This window comes from Poecile atricapillus, chromosome W, assembly GCF_030490865.1.
Source record: "Poecile atricapillus isolate bPoeAtr1 chromosome W, bPoeAtr1.hap1, whole genome shotgun sequence".
Classification (NCBI taxonomy): domain Eukaryota; kingdom Metazoa; phylum Chordata; class Aves; order Passeriformes; family Paridae; genus Poecile; species Poecile atricapillus.
In genome coordinates this window covers 99,422,651-99,444,353 of record NC_081288.1, presented here as the reverse complement: position 1 = coordinate 99,444,353, position 21,703 = coordinate 99,422,651, and the positions used below count along the sequence as shown (strand labels likewise).

Sequence of the window (21,703 nt, the reverse complement as noted above, 5' to 3'; positions counted from 1 at the left end):
GCATGTATGCTAATGCACGCATCATGGGTAATAAACAAGAAGACCTGAAAGCCATGGTGCAACAGCAAAGCTATGATGTAGTCGCCATCATGGAAACATGGTGGGATGACTCACATAGCTGGAGCACTGCACTGAATGGCTACAAGTTCTTCAGAAGAGACAGGAAAGGGAAAAGAGGTGGAGGGGTGGCCCTTTATATTAGGGAGGCTTTTGATGCCATGGGTATTGAAACTAATGACGATGAAGTTGAATGCCTATGGGTAAGAATTAAGGGGAAGACCAACAAGGCTGACATCATACTGGGAGTTTGTTATCATCCACCCAACCAGGAAGAAGAAGTGGACAACTTATTCTATAAGCAGCTGGAGAATGTTTCAGAATCACCAGCCCTTGTTATTGTAGATGACTTTAACCTACCAGACATTTTCTGGGAACTTAATACAGCAGAAAAGAGGCAGTCCAGGAAGTTCTTAAGAGTGCATGGAGGACAATTTTTTGTTGCAGCTGGTGGGTCAGCCCACCAGGGGAGGGACTATGTTAGATCTGTTGTTTGCAAATAAGAGATGGGCTGGTGGGAGATGTGGTGGTTGGAGGCTGCTTGGGGCATAGTTATCATGAAATTATAGAGTTCTTGATGTTTGGTGAAATCAGGAGGAACCATCAATAAGACTTTTAAATTTGACTTCCGGAGGGCAGACTTTGGCCTAGTGTGGTAGTTTGGCATTTAGGAAAAAAAGTGGGAAATAGCCACGGAAGTGATTTATCTGAGAGAGGCTACTGGGAGTTTCTTCTCTGCTTGAGATCAGGCCAATAGCTAGCCAGTTTTGAAAACTGACAGTGTTTTGGACCACTGAAAAGTAAGATCACCTTTGTGAATACCACCTTTTAAACCCAAGCCCAGGAGCTTCTTGTCTCTTTGTTTCCGGCCTTGAAAGGTAGCAGAGCTCTGGTGTGGCTGGCCCCGCTCCCCTGTGGCCTGTGTGGCCTGGGGTGGGGGGGAAGAGGGGGGCTGGGCCAGGCTCCAGCCGCTCCTGGGTCCTAGGTGGGGGATGGAGACTGAGGGGATTCCCCTGGCCCCAGGCTGGGCCAGGCTCTGCTGTGGCCCCGCCTGAGAAGCCTTCCGAGTCCCATTCCAGTGAGGTGGCTGAAGCCCTTCCCAGGGGCCCCCTGGCCCTAGGCTGGGACCGGACAACAGCTGCTGACATCTCGCTGATACCCTCTTGCCCCTCCATGGCCCGCACAGTGGGCTCCAGGTTGAAAATTGTCTGCTCCCTCCCTTTGGCTGCTGGGCTGAGAGAGACACCTGAAATCCAACACCATGAATACCTGCTGTGGCTTGGACCAGATTTAACCCTTTCACTACACAGATGAGACCTGCAGACTTAATCCCCTCTCCAGAGAGAGGAAAGTAGGAGTGATCGACATGTAAAAGACAACATGAAACATCAAGGTCATTAAGAGAAAGAGTCAAGCTTCAGACGGAAGGAGAATGAGGAGATGCTTTAATAAGCTGAAATATTCTTTTGGTAGGGTCATGGAGATGGACAATAATGTTCTGAAAAATAACTTCTCGAATTCATGAAAAAGTATTGGGGGAATGAACTATTCAAACTGTAAATCTGAACAAAGGTATCCATTGATGAGCTAAGTAGATGGTGGAGTAACTGTGATCCCATGAGATGCTTGAACAGAGAGAGAGAGAAGTGAGAGCTGATGAAGACCCTTTGCCCCAAGGGAAAGAAGAAGCAAACCTCTGTTCCCAGAGGTGATCACAGAGAGAGATGAAGAGAACCTTTGCCTTTGAATAACTCATCCTTAAAAAATACCCCTTGAGTTCATGGCCCATGAACATACCTCTGAGTGGTGTGAAAATGGGAGGAAGGCATGATGGCAGAATTTTTTTCCGGGCGGCTGTCAGTCATGGAAATGAAAAGCCACAAGAAAACTGTTTTCTTGTGGAGAACTCTCCATGGAATGACAAGAGAAAACTCCTCTCCCAACAGAGACTGATGAAAAAGACTATTGTATAGTTGGTACTGCTTTAACATCCCAGGTTTTGTCTCTACAGTGTCAGTTGGGAAAGGAAAAAGGTTGGGTGGGGAGAAGAAAGGTTTCTGGATGTTTTATTCTGGTTTCTTATTTCTTGTAGTCCTGTTAATAAAGTTTCTTTATTCATTTTAAGTTTTAAGCCTGTTTTGCCCTTCTGCTAATCCATATCTCACAGCAAAAAATGAGTAAATACCTTGGTGATTTTTAGCTAGTGCTAAAAAACAACACACCTATTTAGGAGAGTTATTCAGAGGGTTCCTTGGGAAGCAGCCCTTAAAAGAAAGGAGTTCAGGAAAGGTGGGTGTGCTTCAAATAGGAGATCTTGAGGATACAGGAACATACTGTCCCTGTGTGCCAAAAGATGAGTCAACAAGGCAAATGTCCAGCCTGGATGGGCAACACGATTTTGAAGGAACTTAGGAATAAAAAGATGTATCATCTCTGGAAGGAAGGTCAGGTCTCTCAGGAAGTATTTAAAGGGGTTGCTAGGGCATGTAAGAAAAAATTAGAAAGGCCAAAGCTCAGTTTGAACTAAATTTGGCAACTTCTGTAAAGGATAAAAAAAAATGTTTTTACAAATATATTAATGGCAAAATGAAGGGTAAGACCAACCTTTGTTCTCTATTGGATGCAGGAGGAAACTTAGTAACAGCAGATGAGGAGAAGGCAGAAGTGCTTAACACCTTCTTTGCCTCAATCTTTAGTGGGAAGATGGCTTGTCCTCAGGACAACTGTCCTCCAGGGTTGGTAGATGGTGTCAGGGAGCAGAATGGACCCCTGTTATCCAAGACGAGGCAGTCAGAGAACTGCTGAGCCACTTGGATGTTCATAAATCTATGGGACCAGATGGGATCCATCCCAGGGTGATGAGGGAGCTGGCAGATGGGCTTGCAAAGCTGCTCTCCATCATTTACCAACAGTCCTGGCTCACTGGTGAGGTTCCAGATGACTGGAAGCTGGCCAATGTGATGCCCATTCACAAAAAGGGTGGGAAGGAGTATCCTGGAAATTATAGGTCAGTTAGCCTGACCTCAGTACCCAGTAAGGTAATGGAACAGTTTATACTGAGTGTCATAAAGCAGCACTTACAGGATGGCCAGGGTATCAGACCCAGCCAGCATGGGTTTAGGAGGGGTAGGTCATGTTTGACCAATCTGGTCTCCTTTTATGACCAGGTGACCCACCTGGTGGATGCGGGAAAGGCTGTGGATGTTGTCTATTTGGACTTCAACAAGGCCTTTGACACTGTCTCCCACAGCATACTCCTGGAAAAGCTGGCAGCCCATGGCTTAGACAGGTGCACTCTTTGCTGGGTTAAGAACTGGCTGGATGGTTGGGCCCAGAGTGGTGGTGAACGGTGCTGCATCCAGCTGGCAGCCAGTCACTAGTGGTGTCTCCCAGGGGTCTGTGCTGGAGCCAGTTCTGTTCAATATTTTTATTGACGACATGGATGAGGGTATTGAGTCTTTCGTAAGCAAATTTGCAGATGACACTAAGCTGGGAGCGGGAGCACGTGTCAATCTGTTGGAAGGTAGGAGGGCTCTGCAGAGAGACTTGGAACAGTTGGATGGATGGGCAGAGTTCAATAAGATGAAGTTTAATAAATCTAAATGCCGAGTTCTGCATTTTGGCCACAATAACCCTCTGCAATGTTATAGGCTGGGGACAGTGTGCCTGGACAGTGCCCAGGCAGAAAGGGAACTGGGGGTACTGGTCGACAACCTACTGAACATGAGCCAGTGTGCCCTGGTGGCCCAGAAAGCCAATGGCATCTTGGCTTGTATCAGAACTAGTGGGGCTGGCAGGACTAGGGCAGTGATCATCCCCCTGTACTTGGCACTGGTGAGGCTGCACCTTGAGTGCTGTGTCCAGTTCTGGGCCCCTCAGTTTAGGAAGGATGTTGAGACGCTTGAGCACGTCCAAAGAAGGGCAACAAGGCTGGTGAGGTGTTTGGAACACAAGCCCTATGAGGAACAACTGATGGACCTGGGGTTGTTTAGCCTGGAGAAAAGGAGACTCAGAGGTGACCTTATCACTCTCTGCTACTTCTTGAAAGGTGGTTGTAGTCAAGTGGGGGTTGGTCTCTTTCTCCATGCAGCAACTGACAGAATGAGAGGACACAGTCTTAAGCTGCGCCAAGGGAAATTTAGATTGGATGTTAGGAAAAAGTTTTTTACAGAAAGACTGATAAAGTACTGGAATGGTCTGCCTGCGGAGGTGGTGGAGTCACCATCTCTGGATGTGTTTAAAAGAAGACTGGATGTGGCACTCAGTGCCATGGTTTAATTGATGTGTTCGGTCATGGGTTGGACTCGATCTTGAAGGTCTCTTCCAACCTAGTCATTCTGCGATTCTGTGAACCCCTCCCCCCCACTAAAATCAACCAAAACAAACTTCAAAAATTCCCAAAAGAGAAATACAAAAACAAAATATAAAATAATCCAACCAAAAATTTTCCAAGCCACTGCTTTAAAACATCTTTGGATATGTTGTATAAATACTTAGTTCATATTTTTGAGCTTCTTTACAACTAGCAACCTCCTGCTGAAATGTACATATTTATCACTCATACTACTGGAGACAAAAAGTTACAAAGGAATCACAATGTTAAACAATAACTCTAGACATGCTATCTGTATGTGCAATTTTTGTTACTCATTATAGTTTACCTGCATTACACCTCGCTCATTGCTAAGTGTCCGAAGTTCATCTGAATGAGCCACACACATCTCATGCAAGGCTGCCAGATAACGAGATAAGTCAGTTCTAGAGTAATCTGTAGTGTCTGGAAGCTCAGGAACATTCTTTAACAAAAATTATGAGAACACACTTAGAATGGTGAGTATCCAAGCATAAAAGAAATTAAATTACAGTTCTACACAGCCGTCAACAGTTGTTTTGATACTGCAAGCAAGTACCACATTTTTCTTCACAATTAACTCTTCTATCCATGTTATCTAAAATCAATTATTTATTTACTCATGTCCACAATCATCTATTTTATGAAGACAAATTATGGTTGCACATTTCATAGAGAGATTACTGAATATACAGAAATTCCTATTCCTAATAGGAGGGTTTGATTCTGCTATGCTGTCTCTGAGCTGTCTAGAAAGATCCTGAGAAAAAGAGATTCATATCATCTCTTCCCCCCAAATGAGGGGGATCCATCCATTAGATGTTTGTTGTTTTATTTATTTTTTTGAAATTTAAATCAGGCAATAGCAACAGCAAAAATGGACACCAAAAAATCCCCAAATTATCAAGTCAGTAAATCCACTAATAAAATAATGTAATTAAAACAGTAGATTAATCAGTTATTTTAAAACCCAACCATTTTCCAAGTTCCCATGCATAATCTACCATTTAAAGAAAAACAACAGTGTATCATAATATGCAGAAGTTTCCATTTAACCATAAAAAGGTGACATATGGCAACCTATCTGAATGACACTTTGAAACATTAATTCTTATAGATTATCACAATAGTCTGTGATGTTTTCTAGGCCACTTTTAATGGATTAATTCGGGAATAATAAGATAGGCATATTTCTTTCATCTTCCTTTCTTCAACAAAATATTGGTTTAAACATAAACTTATATACATACATGAGCTCCTAACTCATAACTATCATACACAAAATAGTAATGGTTTCAAAATTAACTGTAATTATTATTTTCTTTTAAGCTACAATAACCAGAATTCATGCAGTGAGACATTTGGTTATGTATAACTAAAATAGAACACAATATTTTTAAAAACTTCATTTTTTCCACTCTCAGATCAAAATGATATGACAAATTACACATAAGATTTTCTTTATTTTAAATTTTTTTTTTTAGAAGATTGGTATTTTTGTCTGAAAGCCCTAATCCTTGGGGAGAAGTTCAAATAGATCTCATGTCTACAACAGTACTTTCTAACAGGACATTTGATTGGTTTTAATTCTGTGTGACAGGCCAGCAATCTTCATTCCTAAACATGCACAAGAAAAATATTTCAGTAACAAGCATTCAAAATTGTGAGGAAGCTGATGCATTTTTGAACTAGTTAACAAGGAATATAAAGAATTTTAACTCACAATGGTGCTATACAACTTGCAATTTTTCTTTTTAAACCACTTACCCCAAGTTCATCTAAGAACATGATCATGCGATGTTTGTTACTTTTGATGAATGGATTTACCCCCTCCATATATGGCTCCTGGTAATTTTAAAAAGTATTTATTAGAAAAAATTAATACTGATTTAACAGTCATACCTGAAGTGAACACATTATAATCAGAGACAAATGACACTGCAAAACAAATGTGTCATCTTTTTCAAGTGGATTTGTGATGACTGGTGTACAACCAGTCAAAAGACTACACTTTTTTCTGCCCCAGGTGGATTCTGAAATTGTTTATATATGCATTGTGACATGAAATGTTACATTTCTGAAATTCTGAAAATGGACTTTTTCATTGCAGCTATATAATGAAGAAAAAACTTTCCGAGGTAACAACATCAGCAGCATCAACATCAGGACATATTTGCCTTCCTTTTTATTCTTTCATTAATGCTTACATTCCAAGTTGTGTCAGACAAATAGTATTATAATGGCAGCCTGAAATTTCTTTCTTTCATTATGCTTAAGTCAATGGATTTTTATTCAAACATGTTGTGACTTGGGAACCAGAACAGGCCAATTGTTGCTGGCATTCTTTTAGTGACACAATAGAAAGTTTAGTAAAAGCTGAGGCTTTTTAAGGAAACTTGTAAAACTGATTTACAAAATTATGTCAAGCAGTATGAAAACAAGTACAAATAAAAGGGGTGTTTCAAAATGCTGTACCATCGGAAAACAGCAGTCTAAAGAATAAATAAAGAGTGTGTGTGTGTGTGTGTGTGTGTGTGTGTGTGTGTGTGTGTGTGTGTGTATGTGTGAGCCAGGGGTTGGTAGTTAATATATTTCCAAATTAAAATACTCTATATCCAGGCTGGAAGTTTAGTCCTAATTGGTCTCAATTTGGAAGTGAATTATTACATATAGCATATAAAAGAACATGTGGAATGTATTTCAAGGTTCTGTACATAGACATACCAATATTAATGAAAGATATCTCCTCATTTTGACATGAAATAATCAGTGGAAATGCAAAAAGGCTCCCATCATCTACTTCAGGCAAATGATTCATACTTCTTGAATAGATTCTTTCTAATCACAGATTTCTACTCTAGCATTTCTCAATTGTCTTTTTGATATGGATATTCCTAAAGAAAATTTACTCATTTTACCATCACATAGATGTTTTCTTTGTGGAGGGATGGCTGCCTGCCTCTCCTCTCCCACTTTTCCAACTCCAACACTCATCTTTTTGACTAGGGGAAGCCAGTAGACATGATGGTTTTAGATTTTATCAAAGCTTTTGATACTGTCTCTCACAGTTTCTTTCTGGATAAAATGTCTAGCACACAGATAGAAAAGTCATTACATTACATGAGCAACTGGCTAATGGGCCAGGCTCAAACTATCATAGTAAATGGAGTTATAGTAAAATGAGGCTGGTAGCCAGTCATCAGTGAGGTTCCCCAGGGCTCAATTTTAGGGCCAGTGGTCTTTAATGTTTTTATAAATTATCTGGACACAGAAATGGAACATACATTAAGTTTTCTGATGATAAAGTAGGAGGAGCTGTGGACTCCATCAAGGGTAGGAGAGGCCTTACGGAGTGATCTGGATAGACTAGAGAGCTGGGCAATCACCAACCATATGAAATTTAACAAGGGCAGGTGCTGGATTCTGCACCTGGGATGGGGTAATCCTGGCTATACATACAAACTGGTAGACAAAAGGCTGGAGAGCAGTCCCACAGAAAGGGACCTGGGGTCCTGGTTGATGGCAAGTTGAATATGAGTCAGCAGTGCTCTAGCAGCCAGGAGGGCTAATTGTGTCTTGGGGGTGCATCAGGCAGAGCATCGCCAGCTGGTCAATGAAGGTGATTGTCCTGCTCTGCTCTGAACTGGTATGGTCCCACCTCAAGTACTGTGTGCACTTTTGGGTGCCTCAATATAAAAAGGACATCAAACTACTAGAGTATGTCCAGAGGAGGGTAACCAAGACATTGAAAGACCTCAAGGGCAAGATCGGCTGAGGTCTTTTGGTTTGTTCAGCTTAGAAAAGGCTGATGGGTGAGCTCATCATAGTCTACAAATTCCTCAAGGGGGGCAGTGAGATGCTGATCTCTTCTCTCTGGTGACTAGCAATAGGACATGAGAAAATGGAATTAAGCTGCCTCACAGGTAGTTCAGACTGGACATTAAGAAAAGATTCTTAACTGAGAGGGTGGTCAGTCACTGGAACAGCCTCCCCAAGGAAGCAGTCATGGCACCAAGCTTATCACTTCAAGGACAATATGGGTGATGCCCTTAGTCATATGATTTACTTGTATGTAGTCCTGCGGGGAGCATGGAGTTGGACTTGATGATCATTATGGATCCCTTCCAACTTGAGATATTCTATGATTCTATGAATACTAGAGTATGACTACTAGCCTTTTTGCCATCGACAGACAGAAAAGAGTTCACATACTTCCACTGTTGTCTTTGAAATGAATGTCTGAGTTTATCTGTTCTCATAGCATAATATTTTTATGACTCATTCTGAAATTGACTCTTCTTTCAAAATCAGCCATACTTTATGATACTGCTCTAGGTTAAATCAATACCCTGTTGAGCTCCAGCTAAAGAGGATAGAAAAAAATTGCAGGAATAAAACCTCCTTGCTGATAAGACACCCAGGTCACACATCAGGATTTGTATAAGAATAATACAGACAAAATCTGTTTCTGTTAACATGAACACAGCAATCTTTTGACCGTCCTGTGTAAAATTATATTCACCTTAGCTCCAAATTCAACCAGATTTGCTAAATTCTGCACAGACTTGGCAACCAGCGTCAGCGTTCTTGCAGCAGTAGGGGAAGGAGAATCTGATAAGAATAGAAAGTAGAAAGTTACTGACCATTTAATTTAAAACCTCCAGTAGTCACAAGAAAATTCTCTTCCACAATTTGTTATCATGGAATTTAATATTCTAAATGCTGTAAGAGAACTGCATGTGAAAAATTTGTCATGAAACTTTTGGTGTTTTAGTAATTATGTCCAGAATAAAGATCAATTTGCATATCTGATGGTCTTAGTTTAAGACAATTTACAGGGTGGAGACTCCAAAGTGAGTTACCTCCCCTTAGTTTTAACCACTCCCCTTTCATCAATAAGGAGAGACAAGTGTAAGAAGATATAAGTGAAAAAATAACAGTTTACTAAAAATAAAACAGCAACAACCAAGATAACAGCAATAACCACTACATACAAAGGTGCTGAGTCATGTGCTCCCCCCGGGAACAGAGAAAACAAGGTAGCAGAGAAGCCTCCTCCTTCTAAGATGGCGGCCACAGTGGCAGCCCATGTGGCCCAGGGAACAAAGACAAGATGGCAGAGAAACTCCCCTCCTCCCAAGATGGTGGCCACTGTAGCAGTCCACGTGGCCCAAAGGACAAAGACAAGATGACAGAGAAGCCCCCTACTGTAGACCACACAGGCGAGAGAGAGAACAAAGGAAAACAACACAGCAAACAAGCCTCCACAGTTTCAGAACACTCCCTCCCCCCAAAACAACAACCAACAGGGAACAAGGACAAAACAAAACCTGGAAAAAACTATTTTTGTCCAAAAGGCTCTGATGCTGCCAAAATATTGAAAGAAAATTCCCAGCATCTGCAGGTCCGATCCCTCCTCAGCATGGTGCAGCTGAAAGTGTGAGCAGCAGCTTGAAAAACTTCTGGAGAGCAGGTCTGAACCCTCCTTGGCGCAGGGCAGGCAGCAGCAGTGAAGGTATTGTGAAATTCTCCAAAGCCCAGGATGAGCATAAGAGCTCCTGCCTCGTGCTGCCTCACAGGAGTTGGCAAGTGGCAAACAAACAACCCAACAGGCATCAAAGGTGTTGCGAAATCTGCTCGAAACAGCTTCGGATTGTGAAATGCAGCTTCTCAGGTTTCCCCATTACAGCAAGGAAATATGTTAGAAACTTTGCTCCAAAAGAAAAAGAGCCCCCTTAATTTGGTTTGTTTGTTGGTTTTTTGTTTTTTGTTGTTTGTTTTTTTTTTTAATTAACAGCTCCAACAACCCTATATAAAGTCCATAAACTTACCTTAGTGAAAGTCAAGAATATTATCTGGACTTCTAAACAGGAATAGCACTTACAGACAAGCTTAAAAGGGATTACACAAATTAGTGGATAACAACTTCATTTGCAGCTACAGACACAGTGGTCTCAATGCAGTCCCCAAATTAGAAAATAATATAATCTGAATATTATAAAAATAATAAAGAAATTATAGGAAAGATGTGTGCTAATGTTTTTACAAACAATCCCATGGATGAAGGTATGGGGTTAATGTCTTTGAAATGGGTCTTAATGTCTCTACCAACTTCAAGCCACAGGTTTGTTACAGAACCAGATAGTTTGACTGCTGAAACAGACAAGTGGGTCTGCACAAGCCTGATTTCCTGAACTTTGGGGGAAAATGACAGTTTCAAGGGTGGGTATGTGATAGGCGGTTAGTGAAGGCTGTACTTTCCTAGTACCTCAGCCAGTGGGGAAAGTGAGAGGGATGATGAGCTTGTCTTTACAAACAAGCTGTGGGTCTGCTGATAAGATGCAGCTATCAGTGAGAGACAACAGAAACAAAAGGAAAGATTCCACTGAAAGATGAAAAAGGCACTGAAAGAGCACCATGAATTCCACAAGAGTAAAGAATTAAGACGGGATTATGCATTGGGGGGGGGAAGGTATCCTAGGTATCAGGCGTTCCGGGAAGTCTGTACCTCTCAAGTACCTCAGCCTATGGGGAAAAAGAGAAGGGACATACAGCCGGGAATTAGGATAAAAAGGAGGCTGCGCCCTCCAAGAATTTGAGAGACCCCAGGGGAATGCCCCATGGCCTCTCCCTTTATTTGAATAAAGTAAAAGGACTCCTCTGTCTCCTTTTTGGACATAAACCTCTTGTGTTTGTGGATTAATTTTCCTGACAATTTTTGGGGGCTTGTCCGTGATATTTCCACCGTCCGGGGTGGCAGGCAGCGAGTGGAGCTGAAGGCGCGCCTCATCCAGTTTCGGTGATCAGCTCCCCTTGGTGGTGGCCGGCACCGGGTGATCGATTGGGTTCCCGAGACGGTCCAAGAGACAGACGAGTGGCGGACCAGGGGGGTCCGTGAAGAGTCCACAGGGAAGGACCACTTAAAATCTCACCGGTGAGTAAAATGGGATGTTCGGGGGGGAAGCCTGGGAGGGCACCCATGGAGGGTAGCACAAGTAAAATAAGGCACCCATGGAGGGTTGCAAGGGTACAGCTGGGAAGGGGTCCCGGTAAAAGGGATAACGATCCCATAATACCCCCGGAGAGTCCCTTGGGGAGAATGCTGAAATCTTGGGACAGATTATGCATTCACACAGAAGTAACTATGGAAATGGTGGTAAAATATTGTTATTATGTATGGCCAGAGTATAAGTTGCCAAATGGACTTATATGGCCACCTTAGAAAACAGAATTCATTTGTGTTGAGTTCTGTGAAAGTATCTAGAGGAGAATTGGAAAAGATGGATTGAAAGGGAATGTAGATTGATATGGTTTAAACAAACAACAGGAGAAATCTATGTGTTAAGAAAAAAAAGGAGAAGAGGAAAAAGGGGAGGAAGAAGAAAACGGTGAAGATTAGAATGTTTTTCAGCACCTTTCCCTGTATTATCCTCTGGTGTTACCAACTGACCCAAGGCCAGCAGCAGGTCCCTGTATCCTCACCTTCCAGAGCAAAGGGATCAGGGAAATGCTGTTCCTACAGCTCCACCTGAGAAAACCAGTGGTGGAGGGGGAGGGGAGCAGCATATCACCTCCTAGAACTAGAAGGGATCTCGATAATCCATGCCCGGGGTGGGGGGGGAAATAAGGGGAGTCAAGAATGTTGATATATTTTATATATTAGTAAAGGCCTGTATGCACAGACCAGCCTTTGAAATAAGTCATGATATTAAGGGCTAAAATCCTTGAAACTTGCATGCAGAAGAGAGAGTAAAGCAAAACAATATCCTTGTGTGTAGGAGAAAAAATGTAAACTGTGTGTGTTAGTCAATAGTAGCTTACTCTGCCTGCAGACCCTGTAGAACCCTATAAAAGGTGTGCTAAAGATAGAAATAAACCGCGTTCACAATTACTTCTGTGAAGAGTGGTGAATAAGCTGGCGGTCTCTCAATACAAGGAGTCTTTGACAACAGGGAATGGATGGATTGTGTTGGTGTGCTGGAACAAAATTAATTAATGGGGAGTGTGGAGAGATATAGTTGAGGCAAAGACCAGGAGTCGAGGTGCAAGACCAGCAGCATGGGCTGGGGGCCTGTGAGGCTGCTGGGACTCAGCACTGGGCAGTGCCTGACCCCACCAGCCCTGGGCAGGGGCAGCAGCAGCTGCCGGCCCTTTGAGGCTGCAGGACGCCCTGGCCGCCTGTGGTGCTGGTGGCCGTGCCCGCCGGGAGCACTGGAGCAGGGAGGAACTGTTTGGACAATGTGGCAGGACAGGGACTGGCTCTGGTATATGGTGTGTGGTAAATAGAGTGAGCACAAGGAGGAAAGGTGAAGGTGATGGCCTTTTTCAGGCCAAAGAGGGAAAAACCACAGGACCCAAGAGGTCCTCCAGGACAGAGGGGATGGGATCGGCCACAAGGAAGTGGCAGAGGCTTTCTCTCCCCAGCAGGGGAGACCTGACCCAGACAGTGGCTGGGAAAAATCAGTGTGCTGTCTTCAGGGCATAGAACACTGAAAACGGCAATGTCTGCAAAAAAACCAAACAGCTGGACTGTCGAGAAAGTCCAGATAATAAGGGAAATGGATTGTTAATGAGAGGAATGACGGGTTTGTCTTTACAAACAAGCTGTGGGTCTGCTGATAAGATGCAGCTATCAGTGAGAGACAACAGAAACAATAGGATAGGTTCCACTGAAAGATGAAAGAGGCACTGAAAGAGCACCATGAATTCCACAAGAGTTAAGAATTAAGAAGGGATTATGCATTGGGGGGGGAAGGTATCCCAGGTATCAGGCGTTCCGGGAAGTCTGTACCTCTCAAGTACCTCAGCCTATGGGGAAAGAGAGAAGGGACATACAGCCGGGAATTAGGATAAAAAGGAGGCTGCGCCCTCCAAAAATTTGAGAGACCCCAGGGGAATGCCCCATGGCCTCTCCCTTTATTAGAATAAAGAAAAAGGACTCCTCTGTCTCCTTTTTGGACATAAACCTCTGTTGTTTGTGAATTGATTTTCCTGACAATTTTGGGGGCTCGGTCCGGGATATTTCCACCGTCTGGGGCGGCGGGCAGCGAGTGGAGCTGAAGGCACGCCTCACCCAGTTTCGGTGATCAGCTCCCCTTGGTGGCCGCCAGCACCAGGCGATCAATTGGGTTCCTGAGTCTGTCCAGGAGACAGATGAGTGGCGGACCAGGGGGGTCCGTGAAGGGTCCACAGGGAAGGACCACTGAAAACCTCACCGGTGAGTAAAATGGGATGTTCGGGGGGGAAGCCTGGGATGGCACCCATGGAGGGTAGCACAGGCAAGCCTGGGAGGGCACCCATGGAGGGTAGCACAGGCTAAAGAGGGCACCCATGGAGGGTAGCAAGAGTACAGCCGAGAAGGGGTCTCGGAAAAAGGGATGATGATCCCATAATACTCCCAGAGAGTCCCTTGTGGAGAATGCTGAAATCTTGGGACAGATTATGCATTCACACAGAGGTAACTATGGAGATGGCGTAAAATATTGTTATTATGTATGGCCAAAGTATAAGTTGCCAAATGGACTTATATGGCCACCTTAGAAAACAGAATTCATTTGTGTTGAGTTCTGTGAAGGTATCTAGAGGAGAATTGGAAAAGATGGATTGAAAGGGAATGTAGATTGATATGGTTTAAACAAACAACAGGAGAAATCTATGTGTTAAGAAAAAAAGAAGAGGAAAAAGGGGGGGAAGAAGAAAACAGTGAAGATTAAAATGTTTTTCAGCACCTTCCCCCATCTTGTCCTCCGGTGTTACCAGCTGACCCAGGGGCAGCTGCATGTCCCTGTATCCTCACCTTCCAGAGCAAAGGGATCAGGGAAATGCTGTTCCTACAGCTTCACCTGAAAATAACAGTGGTGTAGGGGGAAGGGAGCAGCATATCATATCACCCCCTAGAACTAGAAGGGATCTCGAGAATCCACACCATGGGGGGGCAATAAGGGGTGTCAAGAAAGAGTCTTTGACAACAGGGGATGGATGGATTGTGTTAGTGTGCTGGAACAGAATTGGTTAATGAGGAGTGTGGAGAGATATGGTTGAAGCAGGGACCAGGAGTGGAGGTGCAAGACCAGGAGCACAGGCTGGGGGGCCTGTGGGGCTGCTGGGACTCAGCACTGGACAGTGCCTGACCCCACTGGCTCCGGACAGGGGCAGCAGCAGCTGCCGGCCCTTTGAGGCTGCAGGACGCCCTGGCCACCTGTGGTGCTGCTGGCCGTGCCCGCCGGGAGCACTGGAGCAGGGAGGAGCTGTTTGGACAATGTGGCAGGACAGGGACTGGCTCTGGTATATGGTGTGTAGTAAATAGAGTGAGCACAAGGTGGAAAGGCGAAGGTGATGGCCTTTTTCAGGCCAAAGAGGGAAAAACCGCAAGGTCCAAGGGGTCCCCTGGGACAGAGGGGACGGGATCGGCCACAAGGAAGTGGCAGAGGCTTTTTCTCCCAAGCAGGGGAGTCCCAAGCCAAACAGCAGCTGGGAAAAGATCAGTGTGCTGTCTTCAGGGCGTAGGACACTGAAAACAGCAATGTCTGCAAAAAAGCCATAACCATCTAGATTGTCGAGAAAGTCCAGAAGATAAGAGAAATGGATTGTTAAGAGTGTCAAAAGCTCTCATTATATCCACCAACCTAGAGCCATTGTTAACTTTTAAAGTGGATCTGGATCGAGGAGCGGTGTGTGTCTTAGTAAAAACAAAGACCTCTCGATTCACCTTAATTTTTATTCCCAAGGGGGAAAATTGTCTAAAGATTTTTTTTGATCGTTCAAAGGAGTTGTGAGAATTGTGGTTTCTTCTGTGGGCTCAGAAGTTTGAACACATCTTTCTCTGAAAGAATTGTAAAAATTGTAGTAAATTAATTTGGGGATTTAATTCATTTGTCTGCATGAGGTTTTGTGCAGAGCTGAATGGCTCCAGTTTGGAGGGGACCACACCCCTCTCCTTTTTGTATGTTTTGTTGTAAAAAGCCAGAGTTGGCAAGTTTCAGTTATGAAGCAAATGCTGCAACTCATACCTTGTGGGAAACACCCCCACCAGTCTGTAGTTTGTTGTGGACCTAAATCAAATTCTGTAGCTGCAACCTTGTGAAGATAGTGTCCTATGGAAGGCCTGGGTATTTGTCATGCACTTCCTCTGTGGAAGTTATGGGAAAACTTTAAAGGAACGTATTTTGTTTTCTTTCATTAATAAAAGTTATAAATGTTAAAGGTTATAAAATGTAATAAATATTAGAGTTTCCTTAATAGAGGTTAATTTGTTAGTCACCGCCCTACGCCTAGGATGAACTTGATGCAAAAATTGAGATGGAGAGTAGTTAGTTACTAAAAAAATTAAGAAATGTGATGTGATTGTCTTGAGGCAGTGGCATTACTTGCTGCTGAACTAGATCATGTTTATACAGTCACCTGTTTTATCTGAGCAAACTTCACAAAAGGAAAATGTTAGGAAAGTTTGCTCCACCCTCAGGAGTTGAGTTGTTGCAGTGTGTGGATGGTAGGCAAAGTCATGTTAAAAGAATTTTAGTGAAAGAGCATGGAAGAGCACGAGGTCTGTTGCCTTTCTAGACTAGTAGACCTGGTGGCCAGAGGCTGTCCCATTGTCTGTGGAGCTGTGGAGTTGCGGATCTGGGGGTAGATGAGGCCTGGGAGCTGACAGGGGAGGGTATTGGTTGTTAGTTTCACATCAAATTAAAGCTTTGTTTCAAGTGACAGATCTGCAAACAAAAGCAAGGAAAGCCATTTGCAGGATGCTCTGTCATGAATAGAGAGCAATTAGAAGGAGGGGGAGGTTACCACACACCTGGTCAGCTCTGACAGCAGAGCTGTATGCTCTTGTGAGAGCCTGTCAATTATACCCAGACAAAACAGTAAATGTTTTTACTGATTCTAAATATGCATATGGAGTGATATATGCATTTAGGAATCTATGAGAAGAAAGAGGTTTATTAACCTGCAGAAGAAAGACGTTGGCTCATGAGAACTTAATCTCTCACCTATTGGAGGTGGTGAATTTGCCAAAAGAGGTAGCAATGATGCACATTGGAAGGCACCAGGCAGGGTGCTCAGAAGAGGCAAGGAGAAGCAGACTAGCTGATAGGGAAGCTCGAAAAGCTGCATTGTTGCCAGAGGTCTCTGGAATATTTCCCTTGCTCCCAGTGGCTGCCCCCTTGCCAGAGAGGTTGTCTTTTCAACTGGAGGAACTTGAGATAGTTGTGGGGAGTGGGGCAGAGGAAAAGGGGGGTGGTTGGTTTTCAGTAGATGGTGAGCGGTGGATGCCGAGAGCTCTGGCCTTGTAGTTGTTGAAGCAGCTTCATGGGGGAAGTGCCGAGGCTCCCGAGTGTTGCAGCGGCCTCAGGGAGACAAAGAGTTACATTGTCCCACCCCAAACCCCTTGTGAAGGGCGGCCCAGGAGTTCTGATTGGGTTTGAGTCCCTGGGGGGTTCTCCCTTGGTGTGTTTCTAATGGTCCCTGACCCTGAACTCCACCCTCAAAGGTGTAAACCCTCGGTTCTGGCCCTCAAAAACCCCTGCTGTGCCTCTGTTCGGGGCTCTCTGTTCTGGACCTGAGTTTGTTCTCATGCTGAATAAATGGTTTCGTGAACGGGAGCCCGTCTCGTTGGTGTTTCATGCTGGTCCCCAGAACCCTGCTGTTTCCCTGGACGAGATCCTGAGGTTGCAGACTGCAACAAATGGTGGAGAATGTGGGCATCCAGCAAAGCACCAGGAGAACAGCAGGACCCGGCTCCATGGACACCTCGTAAGTCCCTGGCTGATGGCTTGAGAGCCGGCGAGACCCCCGCCTTGGAAAGGAGGACTCGAGAGTACCTGGCAGGGAGACTGGGTTGGGAGTGCCTCGGGCATGGGGGAAGAAAAGGGATTACGGAGGTGTGGGAGCCGAGACCAGACGCTGGGACAAGCACCTAACATCACCCAACGAGACGTATTATGGACGATATCAACATTATGGACGATTCTATTAACACTATGGACGATTATGGACGATTATATCAACATTATGGACGATTATATCAACATTATGGACGATTATGGACGGTATGGATCTTCCGGTGGACTGTTTTTGTCTTCTGTGGAGTTCCTTTTTTGGTGTATACCTCCCTGTACCTTCCCCTTTCCTCTGTTCCTAAGGGCAGGACAAAGGGTGAAAAAAGCTAAGATGGCTCGGGGTTGCTGCCGTCTGCCCGCCGTTCCGTGTCCTCCTTCACCCCCTGTCTCTCTATATTCCCCGTTCCCTGTCCGGGAAAGTCCGTCCCGGCCTCCCCCCCCATCCCAAGATGGCGCCGGCCACGCGGTCTGGGATCCCTGGTTTCCCGCCTTGCTCCTTCTTTTCCGGTCCCGAACCTTCCCTTCCCGAACCTCCCAGTAACTCCTGCTTGGCCCCATCCCTTTTTTTGGTGCTCCACCCCTGGGGGCTGTGCTTTGCCATCGTGGGCAACACCTCCTCTGGGGAAATCGAAACTGTAACCGAGCTCCGAAAGCCAGTGTTACACCGAGATCATCTAAAGGGGTGACGCCCACATGGGAGCCCGAGCCGAAGCTGGAGATCGAAGAATTCTGCCCCTCGTGAGAGGAGATCTAAGAGCTGCGCCCTTCCAAAGAGAGAATCCTGAAGTGGAAGAGACTGAACTAAAAAACATTATGTTTGCATTAAGTACCATCACCGTTTAATTTGCCCGGCGTAGTCCGAGATTTAAGTGTTTGTTTTCAATTTTGTTTTTTCTGTTTGCTTAATGTGTTTTGTTATTGAGCTATTGGTGTCCCACAAAGCAAAGTGGGTGCTCTGTGGAAGAGGTGAGATTTTAAGGTGTATGTTTGGAAACGTTTTAAGCTCCTAATTAAAATTTGAAAAAAAAAAAAAAAAAAAAAAAAAAAAAAAAGGAGCAGATGTTGCAGCGGCCTCAGGGAGACAAAGAGTTACATTGTCCCACCCCAAACCCCTTGTGAAGGGCGGCCCAGGAGTTCTGATTGGGTTTGAGTCCCTGGGGGGTTCTCCCTTGGTGTGTTTCTAATGGTCCCTGACCCTGAACTCCACCCTCAAAGGTGTAAACCCTCGGTTCTGGCCCTCAAAAACCCCTGCTGTGCCTCTGTTCGGGGCTCTCTGTTCTGGACCTGAGTTTGTTCTCATGCTGAATAAATGGTTTCGTGAACGGGAGCCCGTCTCGTTGGTGTTTCATGCTGGTCCCCAGAACCCTGCTGTTTCCCTGGACGAGATCCTGAGGTTGCAGACTGCAACACCCGAGGGATGGCAGAGGCCTTCCTCAAGACCTGTGCTGCTGTGGATCTTTTTGCTCTGGCAAAGCGAGCTATTTAGGTTTGTTTGATTTGTGCTAAAACAAATAACAGAGTTACAAAGAAACTTGCCAGATGGGGAAGGCCTTGGGCGGTATGTCCCTTCTAGAGATACCAGGTAAATTTCACTGGAATGCCCTTGGTGGCAAGATTTAAATATCTTTTGGTAATAGTATGTCAATTATGATTGGTCAGAAGTGTTCCCAGCCGTTTTGGCAACTACAGAGTCAGTTATTAAAGTATTTTTTGGAGCAAGCTCAGGCCGAGTTGAAAGAATGAATGGGGAAATAAAGAAACACCTTCTGAAACTGGTGGTAGAAACTGATATGCCATGGGTGCAGCTCTTGACACTAGCTTTAGCAAGAATAAGGGCCAGATCCAGGAGAGATATTCAACTATCTCCCTTTGAACTGATGTTTGGAATTCCTTATCCTTGTAATTCTCGGCCTGGGGCAGGAGTAGAGTTAAGTGATGTATATTTAGAACAATTTGTGGCCTGGATACTGTCTCTTGTGAAATCTCTTGGACAGGAAACTCAGCTGGCACAGACCCTGCCTTTAGACAAGTGAGAACCAGGAGACTGAGTCCTAGTTAAAGAGTGAAAAGAAGCACCACTAGTGGCTAAGTAGCGTGAACATTTCCAAGTGTTGCTAATCACAGAAACAGCAGTCAAGACAGCTGAACATGGGTGGACCCATCACACTTGAGTCAAAGTCTCTGAGGCCCAGAGGTTTGGACATGTCAGCTAGAAGAGGAGAATGAGAAGCCATGACTGACACTCTGCAGGAGTGGACCGAAGCAGTGGTTGTGTGTTGACATCGGGGGAAGCCCCGAGTGCCTACCCGCAGACTGCCTGCTGAAATAGTCTGTATGAGCATCCCTACTCTCAAATCTCCTGACACTGGAGGCCAATCCATGCTGTCATTGCTTTCTTTATGCTAAGCTGTTTCTGTGCCTTCACTTGCCACAGGTGGTGTAGAAGACAACGTGAAAGTGAAAATTAGGTTAAGAAATTAGATTATTACACTATTAGAATGTTTCTCTTAATAATTTTACCTTTATATTTTCAGTTAAGATAAAGTGAGAAAATAATTTTTAAATCTTAAGAGAAGAAGTAGCAAAAACCTTTAACCTTAGCAATTGTTGGGTCTGCGGAGGGCCAGGGGGATCTGAAAACTGGCCATGGGTGGCCAGCCCTGTCGAGCCTAAAGGGTGGGTTAACACCCTGAGTGAAGTCCATAATGGAATAGGATTTTGAGACAAAGAAGGAAGTCCATGGCAGCTTCATTCTTCTGAAAGAGGCATATATTGTCTAAACAGAACAAAAAGCATATAAGTAGGAAAGAGAGTTTGTGAATAGACTTTATCTTTGGGTTTAGATTGTTAGACCCCCAACTGCCCTCCTTATGACTGTTCCAGATATCGAGGGAGATGGAATCAAACACGTTAAGCTCACTTAATCATAGCTGGGTAAGGTGTTCCTTCCATAATTACCAAAAAGATTTTAAAGGCTGTAAAGCAGTGAGGAAAGATTAGTGTTTTGACCCCTTATTTTTAAGCTGCCCCTGGGATAATTCCACAAGTAAGACACATGTTGTCCGAGACTATCAGCAGAAATGGCAACACCAGAATCGAACTCGAACCCTTTTCAGTAAGTTCTGGTCCAGATCTAACAAAACAGATCTGGGATGTAACTGTAAGTGAAAACCTCAAGTAGGAGCTTGGAAATGCAAATATTGTGATTCTTATGTCAAGGCAACTATTGTTGGGAGACCACTAGGCCCTGGAAGCAAGCTGTATTTTGACCCACCAGTTGATGATGAAAATTAGAAAGGTCCCTTTGCTAATGGGACCTGAGCTCTAAAGAGGCATTACTGGATTTGTGGCCAAAATGCTTACTGCAAACTACCCCCAAACTAGTCAGGGATATGTTATGTGGGGTATATTAGACCATTGTTCTTCCTGCTACCACAAGTTCAAAGAAATCAGTTAAGAGTCAAAGTATATGATGATCTAATTAGAGAGAAGCGGTCAATTGATGCATCCTTGGCTGGAGGGAGCACCCAAAAGTGAGGCAAAGATGAATGGCCACCTGAACGAATTATACAACACTATGGACCAGCTACCTGGAACCCAAATGAATTAATATCAGGTGCCAGAGAGCCCATTTATAATTTAAATTGGATAATTAGGTTGCAAGCTGTCTTTGAAATAATAAACAACCAGACAGCTACAGCTCTTGACCTTCTTGCTGACCAGTCTACTCAGATAAGAAATGCAAAATTTCAACATCGGATGGTATTAGACTATTTATTAGCAGAAGAAGGGGGAGTGTGTGGAAAATTTAATGACTCAAACTGCTGTTTGCAAATAGATGACAATGGAAAAGTGGTAAAACAAATAACAAAAGAAATAAGAAAGTTAGCTCATGTACCAGTCCAAACTTGGAAAAGATGAGAATGGGACATGTTTTCATGGTTACCTGGTAGCCTATGGGTTAAACAAATGCTTTTTTTTCCTCTTATGTGTTGTAGTAACTCTAATCTTTTTACCATGCATGATCCCTTGCTTAATACAACTCATTCAACATGTGATCAAAGGAATGCAGGTAGTAGCCCTGCCTACTGACCCAGAAATGGCTACAAAAGGGCCGAGAGTGATGCCACTGCAAATAATTGCAAAGCCAAAAAGGACCCAAGGAAAAAAAAATTAAGTCAATGATAACTAAAGTTTGTCAAGACAATTATTAACAAAAATTAAAAGAGGAGAGATTGAGAGGGATGATGGGTTTGTCTTTACAAACAAGCTGTGGGTCTGCTGATAAGATGCAACTATCAGTGAGAGACAACAGAAACAATAGGATAGATTCCACTGAAAGATGAAAGAGGCACTGAAAGAACACCATGAATTCCACAAGAGTTAAGAATTAAGAAGGGATTATGCATTGGGGGGGGGGGAAGGTATCCCAGGTAACAGGCGTTCCGGGAAGTCTGTA

The 21,703-nt window shown here is 44.1% G+C and overlaps 1 protein-coding gene across 5 annotated transcripts in view; it reads right to left on the bottom strand.

Moving 5' to 3' along the window:
- The window catches only part of LOC131591631 (ras GTPase-activating protein 1-like), a 183,982-nt gene that overhangs the window by 11,618 nt on the left and 150,661 nt on the right, over positions 1-21,703 (bottom strand). For all 5 annotated transcript variants that reach the window (XR_009280424.1, XR_009280423.1, XM_058862524.1 and 2 more), the window contains 3 exons: positions 8,931-9,019; positions 6,176-6,253; positions 4,719-4,853 (listed from right to left, as the gene is read on the bottom strand). Coding sequence is in view for 3 of the 5 variants with exons in the window: in XM_058862524.1 (XP_058718507.1) it covers positions 4,719-4,853; positions 6,176-6,253; positions 8,931-9,019 (302 nt within the window). In the remaining 2 variants the exon portion in view is untranslated. The remainder of the gene's footprint in view (positions 1-4,718; positions 4,854-6,175; positions 6,254-8,930; positions 9,020-21,703) is intronic.